This window comes from Plectrocnemia conspersa, unplaced genomic scaffold, assembly GCF_051122295.1.
Source record: "Plectrocnemia conspersa isolate PC_06_02 unplaced genomic scaffold, ASM5112229v1 ptg000009l, whole genome shotgun sequence".
In the NCBI taxonomy this organism is placed as follows: domain Eukaryota; kingdom Metazoa; phylum Arthropoda; class Insecta; order Trichoptera; family Polycentropodidae; genus Plectrocnemia; species Plectrocnemia conspersa.
Genome location: NW_028277173.1, coordinates 19,949,741 through 19,960,169, shown reverse-complemented (window position 1 = coordinate 19,960,169; position 10,429 = coordinate 19,949,741). Strand labels below are relative to the sequence as shown.

Sequence of the window (10,429 nt, the reverse complement as noted above, 5' to 3'; positions counted from 1 at the left end):
TTTTTGATCACTGTGTTGAAATGGTAAAATTTATGCATAATAGAATGTGTACTTTTAATGATTAAAAATGTGAAAATCTTATCATACGCATTATTACTTGTAACAACAATAAATTTACAATATTTATAATAAATATTTTATGTATTAAAAAAAATATATTCAAAGTAGCTCACATGATTAATGGGTTTGCAAACTACTGCTATAATATGATATTAATCTATGGTACGTATAGGATAGTGATATACAACTTGCGGCCCTCTAACCAAATGTATATAATTTTCTACACTCTTGTAATATTATCAACGACACTAGTATTCTATGCGGCCAACGAACAAATATAGAATAGATATATTGGCCATACTAATATACATCTTACTAGTATAGAATATTGCCGACAATTCATATGCAACATATTTTTTAAATTATATATTTTTTAAGAAACAGTTCATATTATTAAATTATTACATATTGTGTCAATTAAAAATGGACTGTATTTATTTGTAGTTGAAATTTTACAAAACAATTTACTTATACAATTTTTTTATTTCACAGTTTATTAAATTAAATTGTAAAGCACGTTATTTATGAGAGTAGATGTTATAAATTGTGTACATAAAGCTACGTCTAGTTTTCTCCAGGAGCTTGCGTCTGACCAGAGTTAATGAAAGCTGGCAAATTAACCTTATCGAGCAAGAAAAGTCGCACATGCCCGTCCGACGACCCCGAACTCGGAAACGGATGTTGAGATATCGACCTTAAAAAGAAAAACACTCAGCTACAGCAATTAAAGATTAAAGCTCAAACTTCGCATTAAAGCAGCTAAAAAGATATTCGTGACGCCGTCTTTCTAAATTTCGCCAAGTAAATACGAAGTGCTGTAAAAAATTATCAATAGAAATACCAGATATTTTTTAATAATATTTAATAATACATTTAAATACATATTTTTAAATTCTGTCTTTTTTTACATTTAGTTTATGAGAAAAAAATTAATTTGATAAAAAATAATCAATAAATGAACATAAAATGTAGGATTTTATAAAATTGCATTGAATGCTTTTTATAGCAGATTTTCTGTATTTTAGTTAATATTGAATAAAAATATGGCACTACACTGAAAATATTTATTAATTTCCTTTGTTGTACGGAAATGTAATAGACATTTTTTTTGTTATTCGGTCTTTATGAATATCGTACAATTATGATATTTTGAGTATCAAAATACGTTTCTTAATATTATTTTGAAAAATTCTTTGTTACTTTTAATCATATTCCTAATTATTTAATCGCATGTTGTTTGCTAAAATTATACAACAAACGCAAATCTTTTACAAATATGTGAGATTGAAGAAAACAAGGATTACTAAAGAAATGCATTATATATGTTTTAAACTAATTAATTGCTTGTGAAACATTTAAAACAATTTTCTTTTCTAATTGAAAATTTGATGCTTATTGTTTTGTTAGCAAAAAAATGTGAAATATTAGTGCAATATTACCTGGTGAAGTTTTATTCAGATTTTCATGCAACTTTACCTGATAATTGACCTTATATTTTTCCTTGACCAGTATTATTTATCTTATGCAATATACTGACATTTTGTACTAAAATGACATCAATTAAAAATAAATACAAGTTCGTAACATTGATAAAAAAAATTGTACGATTACATTAAAAAAATCATATCTATATTGAAAATAATTTTAAAGAAACAGTAGTCAATAAAAATTTATATTATACTAATAAAATTGTAGAACAAGACTTACAAATTTTTATAAACAAAAATCTACTAATTTTTTAATGTTTAATTTTAATTTAATTTTTGTTTTTATTTTTAAAAAAAATTGTGTAAAAATACTTTGTATTTTGTATTATATATCTTATCGTGTGATGATTTATATATTATATACCTACATATATTTTTATTTTTTTATTATTAGAAAAAATATTATTTTAAATGGAAATAAAAAGCTCAAGTTGCTATTAAGCTGATATTATTCCAAAAATAAGTTTTAATACCTCACAATTAAAATAATACACACGGAAAAAAAGTTATTGATATACATATTTAAATGCAGATTACAATAGAAACATTTTTTTTTATAAAAAGAACCACAAAAATTTGAACTACAAAGAGTTGAAAAAAGGTTATTTTGTGGTAAGCCATAAAAAAATACCTTGTATTTCATAAGCTACCTCATATAGAAATTGAATTACTATATTTATTAAAAGCACAATAATGTTTATATAAACTCACATAATATTGGTTAAAATCAATATTACCCTAATATCAAGCGTTTATGATTAAATATAAAAATCGTAAGACTAGTATGAATTTCGAGAGACTTTAAAATAATTTTGTTGTAGTTAGATTATACGGAATTTTCATTACTATATTTTAGTTCTTAAAAGTTTACGCTACACAATTTTAAACTATTGACATTAAAATAAGTCATGTTTTGATCCAATAATTATTTTGGTCTATTCTAATTTACCTTTATGTGATTTTTAAACAATTTAGTAAAATAAAGTTAAACGGTTAATATTGATTGTGGGTTTGTTTGTAATATGAAATTATATTATAATAAAAGATAATTCCGTTATAGGATTTTTTTATTGTTGTCAGTATTATTGACTATAAATAAGTCAACAGCAAATATTTTTTTTATTAATTCAGTATTATAATTGTTATAATGCTTTCAATAGCATTATTATCTGATCATTGTTTTTTGAAATACTCATTAATATTAAATGTCTCTGATGCGATATATCTTTATTCTTGCGTGGAAGCAACATCGACGTTATTAATGAATTCTGACAAAATCAGATACTTTTGACACATGTATGTTCGCTTGCTACTTATTAAGTAGTTAGCGGTGTTAGACAAACTCTTCCCTTTTGCTCTATTGAATTTCTATCAATTAGGCTCACAATTCTAGAAAACAAGTACACATACAAACGCACACTGCGTGGCTATTTCGAGTGTAACGAAGGGTCATTAAACTACAGATCGTCAAATCTAATGTATTTTTTGTTTCTTTCATATCACATTACATACCGTTACTTCAACCCGATCTCGTATCAAAGTCAAGTCGCATCAAACTCCTTGTGTGTGTCTGTGATTTTTTTATTTTTTGTTTAACTTCACACGGTGAATGCAAATGCATCGGTATTGTTATTGCGAGCATTTGTAGTCGCTTCATGAGTAAAATGGCAATAAATAGTCAAGACGGACAGTACATGTATATGTGTGTGTGGCACGGATGATCTTAATGTCACCGTCTTGAATAGGTCGATGATTTCTCTAGAAATTGCTCTTGAAGCAAAAATAGAAAATTTCGTATTAAAAAATAGTTTGAATTTCTAACAATCACGAACATGGATCGCATGATGAAACCAGCTTCTGACACATGAGTACCAATCTTTCCATCGATGATTAGTGCCGATCTGTAGGAAACAACTTAATAACTACACAGAACATCTGCCATTGTCAATCAATGCGAGTACAATATTGAAATTACACAGCAAATTGCCCAAATAATATATATCATAATACAAAAGAAAATGAATTGACGAAGCTTCCACGTAAATTAAATTTCATCCTAAATACGCGATTGATTTTAGCTGAACTAATAATAAACTAAAAGCTCGATGTTCTGGAAAATATAATAAAATTTAATTGTCTCACGTTAATTTATGATTTATTTTCGTTAATTGCAAGTCCCTAAGTTAGAATGAGTATTTAAAAAATATAAAGATACATTGTACAAAATATATTTTTATCGACTTAAAAGTCTGTATATATCTCAATGCGTTTAGTTAAAGTTAATGTTTGCTAAGTCTACTAGTAATATATTCATAAAAAAACTTCTATCGTGAAACCCCTATAATGTTTTAAATGAGTTTATCAGCAGCTCCCAATTTATCATCAATGTCACTTCTTACTGAATTGCAGCAGCTATGTATCCTGAAATGAGCGAAGTTGAGTACCACCTCTCAGAACAGTATCCATCTATTCAGTGAGGTTCTTAGGTTAAAACAATCATTAGAGGAATTGAGCAAATATATCTGTTTTCTGCTTATTCATAAGCTTGAGCTCACTGTCGATTAATTCTGAAAGATGGTGATAAAGTTTTCTTGGTCAAGATACAACGGAAGAATAAATAAAATAAATAAATAAATGCGCTATTGAGAACTCATTCAATTTGTTGGTTTTTTGCTCTTTGCTATCCAACGTTGACAACAAATTAATTGCTGATATTTTTTGTAGCTTGGTAATTGAAAATTATAAATTTATATTTCACGTGTATACCCTTTTTTATTTATAATGATTGTCATTAATTTTGGGAAGGACTTTTATGTAAGAATATTGGGGATATTACTGGCTAAGAACATTGGCGATTTTTCTATACATACGAAGTGAAAAATATTGTACATCTCAATTTGAGCCTACTGTGTGCAACCTAACAAAGCAACCTTATCAAACGAACTATGTATGTCTTGATAAGTTAGCAAGCCATCGCTGAGATGCCCACCCTAAGATAAAATAATGTTATATAATAAAATAATATACACAATTAATATCTTATATGTTGTGCTGATGCGAATGTGGAGCAAAGCTCATCACTATTATTATTTATTCACTAGTTAACAAATATCGCATGGTTTAAATAAGATAAAGTAAAATCTAGTTTATCTTTATAACGCTATAATATATAAAATATATTATTTGTATGGCTTAAACTAAATTTATAGAATTGAATTGCTGTAACACAGTGCTGCCGTAAATTAAATATTTATCTTCTATAAAAAACTGCAATTATTAAGTTGTTCACTTGCTGGTTCTACATATTTTATCTGTGTGATCATTTAAAAAAACACACGCAACTGGGTCGATTTTTTATATGTTTATAATACATACAAGCGCTCATATATTATTTATATTGTGATGACTAGATTCAGGGGATATAAGTCTTTTAATTTTAGTGTATAAAATGCCACAAAGTTTTCGCTGAATAATAACAGTATCAATAAAAATATAAAAGAGTTTATAAAGAAGTTTAATATACAACATCATAGATTATATAAGTATAGAAATATGATATTTAAACATATGTGTTATTAGTAAGATACCCATAAGTTGTAAATCTTTAGAATCATCATGAAACTTAATATGATAATAAAGGCATGTTTAATTTTATTTCGACCCCTTTTTAGTAAATATAGAAATCTTTATAAACTGTCATATGACTTATTATTTTATCCATTACATTTTAAAAATAAATAGGAAACTTTCAGGCTGGTGCGAAACTAGTTCCGTTTTAACTCATCTTGTTTATTTAATGTATTATTTTGCCAATGCTTTAAAAATTGACACCTGTTTTGGCCACTTTCTTTCGTTTTTTAATATATAGTTATGGCCAAGAATAAAATTAATATCTACAATTGCATGTTCCATAAATTTAAAAAAAAAGTACTGCAACTACCGCAAATAAAAATATATGTTTAATATATGATGAAGATTTGCTAGTCTCATCGAGAATCGATAAAACTTGCAGAAATGTTCAATGTTGTTAAAGCTTTAAGTTTGGGTGTCGCATGAATGATAGTGATACCTACTGATCTTTGCTTGCTAAGGCTGATGAAATAGATTATGTACAATAATGTTATAAGTGGGCAACCTCCATTTCAGCTCCAAAGAAGAATCACATTAAAAAATGTTATGTTATGTGTGTGGTGGAATATTAAGGTTATTGTGTATTAATATCTTTTAAAATCGAATGGGACAATAAATGTCAATAATTACATATTTTAACTCAAACACTAAATTAACAATTATTTTTTACCACGATAATCTTAGACTATGTGGTACTCTTTACTCAAAAAGTATTCATTAGACTTAGCACCTAGCGACTACCATTTATTCCAATCCCTGAAAAATTAACTTAAAACATACTTTGATGTAATATTTTAAAAGATTTTTATGGGGATAAGATAAATAAATTAACTAATAGGATGTTATATTTAACAATAAAAATTATAAAATTTGTTTAAAAAATGGCCATTATTATAACATGTAACTTTTTTATAGAATATTTTGACCATAAAAATTAAAACATATTTTAATAGTAAAGTGTAAAGTTTTAATGGGCCCAAAGTTTTCCAAGCCTGTAAGACAAAACCACTATAGTAAAATACGGTATAACTTGATAGAAATAGTGTCATAATATAACTACATTTTCGCTTACTGTTTTCTTGTCCATGAATTATCGACTGCATTTTTGTATTTAATATTAAAAATATAATATATATGTATTTAAAACTTTCATTTTTATTACTATTAATTTTATTAATAAAAATGTTAATTGCTATCGAAGGGAAACTTTCTAACCTAAATGCATTCTTAGTGTAATTATAAATATTTTAATTGCGAATGTGAAATCGGTACTCATAAACTACATCCGTAGATTGCGCTTAATTTAAAGATAAGAATAGAGAATTTATCAAGCAATAATTAAGTAGGTTTATAATCCAAGTTGGTGCCAAATATTTTCGGCAATGAGTCACAATAACATGAAATTGAATGTTATCAATCTAAGATTTTATAAAGCGTTTCTCATTATTATAGCACAGAAATAAGAACGACCGTAAAAACGGTTAGTCGTTAAGTGAAATTTCGTTCATTAAACTTCTTCAAGAGTTGCTTTGTTAACGTTTATCGCCAGTCGTCACACATGGCAAATTAGTCACCGATCTGTAGCGAATTGATATTCTTACTTCCTCTGTCCGCTAATTAGGCTCGTTTTCGGAAGAAACGCATTGCTTTAAATTATAAAAATATGTTAAATTTTCAGCCGTGAAATTTTCTTTAAAAAAATTGGATGCAAAATCAAGGTCAAAGCGTAATTGAAGCTCCGCGCATGATCACAACTCACGTTTGACATTAACCGACAAAATTTCTATGGTTTATTATATCAATAATTCGTGTTACAAACATAGTAACATCTGCGGGAAGTAATTGAGCTATCTTGATTTTCGTCACGTATAAGTTTAAAGTAGATTTCTCGGTCATTATAGGTCTGAGTTCATTACTTGTGTTCGATTGTTGAAAAAATAATAATAACGCGGTCTTATGCGAACATCAAATAAAAAAAAAACAATCTATCGAAGCGTACAAAACATGTCTGTATATTCACGTGCTACTTGAAAGCCTTCGTTTTATCAATATTTTGTATGGAAATGTGTAAAGAATTTCGTGTGTTTTGAACTCAAAGAAGACAGGGATAAAAAGCGACGATATACCGTGCTATTATGTTATGTTCAGCACAAAGAACAAAGCCAAAAGCGAAAAATTGATTAATACTTGTACTCATACGAGCGGAAATTATTATACGTATGTGTTTGAATCTAATGATGTGAAACAAATCTATGTGTATTCGGTGTCAATCGTTATTAGTGGTTTCAATACAGGTCGTGTAACAAATAACGTTTTACAGCTCATAAAACCTGTTTTACTTATTATATGGAATACGGTTAATTGAAATATTAAGAACATAATTTTACAAGTCGGTAATGAAAGTAAATACGGCAATTTATGTAAAAATCATTTATTTTTTCTCTTTACAAAACTCATTCTCTCGCAGAGTATTATTACATTCGAAGCTAAAACGTAATATTGGCATCGTCATATTAAACTATTGCAAATAATAAAAGTACATAGGCGAACGCAAATGAAAAACGTACAAAAATCGAAAACGTACAGAAAACGAAAGTCACAGTGTTATGGCAAGTTATGGCTTAAAAAAGGTATTACAAACATAACATCGCAAGTGAGAAAAACTTAAACAAATAAAAGTCGTACGTAAAAAATCACAAGTCTTAAAAATCGATGCAAAATCGCATCACGTTGTATCGATTCTCTTTTAAAGAGAAATAAAGTCTTTTATAAAGTCACATAAAATAGACAGAGGTAGAAAAAATGACTAAAAAAATATAAAAAAATAAAAATTAAAAAAAATAAAAACAAAAATAAAAAAATTAACGATGAAGATAAATATATATATATATACGAGATGTTATAAAGCCTCAATATATATGATCGTTTTAATATTATGAGAGTTTCTCCATTTTTATATAAATAAATAATAATAAATTACTCGATAACATTAATAACACAACAATCCGGATAACAATTCTGGCGTGGTCAATAATTTAATGGGCATACACTTGTTATCCGTTAATAAATTAATAACTTATTTAACTTAACCGGAGTATTTTAATCGGTACTGACGTGTTTATTCTTAATAATTAGGTGGTGGATTTTCACTGTTGTGGGCGTTGAGCAGCATAAGCTTGCTCTTGCGCATCGATAGCTCTACCCCAACCTCCATGTGTTCCAGAGCTGCTTGATGCGTATCCCGCATCTCCGTATCCTGATCCTCCTGCGCCGCTATATTCCGTGTGTCCGGTGGAATGGCTGCTGGTGTGATGAGGATGAGCTACCACTTCATAAGTCACGTGCTTTTGCTGCGACAAGAGCTTTTTCAAACCGATGATGGCAGAAAGGACCAAGGCGAGCTTGCCTACTAAGAGAGCTTTTCCGGCGATCAGAGCGATTGCTCCGAGCACTAAGGGTAATAAAGCGGCGGCTTTCAAAGCTACGGCAGCTAGGAGCGGTCCCAAGATCTTGGAGGCCTTCTTCTTTTTTCCGCGACCTTCTTCGTCTCCCAAAAGTCCATCGGTGGCGTCTTCCAGAGCGCGTCCGGTAGATGAAACAGCGCTGACTACGTCACTTCCTTTGAGTTCGAATTTCAAAGTGTGGGTGTCCAGGAAGGATTGCACGCGCGATAAAACCAAGCTTTCCAATGATTCGTCTCCGGTTAATGATCTAGGTGCTCCGTCTTTTTCGGCTCCTGCGGTCTTAACGACGGTGAATCCTTCTGTGAGCACGAAGGGCTTCTCTTGCAGCGATAGCCTGTCGATCAGGGAGAACAACTTGAGTTTGAAGCATGTCGCCGAATCCTTGCGGAAACAATCACTATAGATATCGTTTTCGGGCTGGATAGAATTGCGCGACGGTTGCAAGGACCTCGCTTCCTGGGCAGGCAGTGCGATGGCTACGCTCAGCCACGCCAAAAGAGCAGCTCTCCACCAAATTGACATGATTGTAGGGGACTCGTCCGACCGGTTTGAGGAACACTGATCGAGCACGCGGATGCACGGATGGGTTGTGAGATTATGCCGTCTGTCTGGTATCTGTTGTTCTTTTATACCATGAGCAATAGGTCCCTCCCCGCCCCAACAACGAGGTCAGCAACACCCGCGCTGGGAAAGGTGCTCTTCACAATGAGCACTTGCTCACACATACACTGTTCTTTCTCTTTTTTCGTATGTCCACGTTCGATTATTGTATGGTCAAAAATTCTTCATCGGCCTCTTATTAAACACCTGCTGTTAATTTTGGCGCATTTACTTTCCACTATATCCCTGTTTTTTAATTTAAAAAAATAATAATAAAAAAAACATATTTATCAGATATGACGTTTAGAAAAATATACACAATCAATTTAAAAAATAAAAAATATCATGAATTATTTTAGATATACTTTTAAATAAACATTACAAATTTAAATTTATTTTAAAATAAACACTACAAATTAACAAGCAATAAAATTATTCAAATTGGAGAAGAAAGTATCGTAAAAACGTTCAAAAACATATATAATAAGCAGAAAAATGATAGTGCAATACTACTCATTTTATTTTTAACTATTGTATCACTGATCAAAATTAGCAGTTTAGTTTCAATCGGTTCGTTAGTTTTTATGCTATCATAGACACAAAACACACATTTGTATCATTATTAAAACGACGTTTTAACGCAATTCAACACTAGTTTTTATATAGATATAATAGCGATGAAAAATCATTGACTTTAATAACTTCCTAATAACAAAATATTTTTTTATTTTAATTTCATTAATATAAAAATAATATTAACATTTAATCAATATATAATAAGGCACAATTTATTAACATAACTTAGTTTTTATTACTTCTTTAAAATGTAAATTAGTATAAATTTGATAAAGCCATTATAAAATTCATCTCTTAATAACGCCTTTTATCCATTCCTTATTTTTTTTATTTTTGCTGTGCTAATTATTGTATATTTTATAGACAGAGCACATTTTTATTTTAATATCTTATTTTCTACTTTTAACTAGCATATATTAAAATTTGTATGCGGTACATAGATTCCAATCCAAATTAACAAATATTCGAAAACCAAATATATCGTCATCTAATATTACTTATTTATAAAAATATCAAAAATTGTGTAGTCTTCTAATTGTAATTCTAAAAAAAAGGAATAACACGAGTAATATTTTTTTATTGCATTATAAAATCTGCCTAAATATGCCACAT

At 29.1% G+C, this 10,429-nt stretch overlaps 1 protein-coding gene across 1 annotated transcript; it reads right to left on the bottom strand.

Annotated features, from left to right (window-relative positions):
* Positions 1-7,592: 7,592 nt before the first annotated feature.
* On the bottom strand, positions 7,593-9,411 carry Osi7 (Osiris 7). The gene has a single exon (XM_088191401.1). The coding sequence runs from the start codon at positions 9,161-9,163 to the stop codon at positions 8,324-8,326; it is 840 nt and encodes a 279-aa protein (XP_088047527.1). The 5' UTR covers positions 9,164-9,411; the 3' UTR covers positions 7,593-8,323.
* Between the last annotated feature and the right edge of the window lie 1,018 nt (positions 9,412-10,429).

What these genes read in the sequence shown, in the direction of transcription:
- Osi7 (XM_088191401.1), bottom strand. Translation starts at nt 9,163, where the DNA reads ATGTCAATTTGGTGGAGAGCTGCTCTTTTGGCGTGGCTGAGCGTAGCC.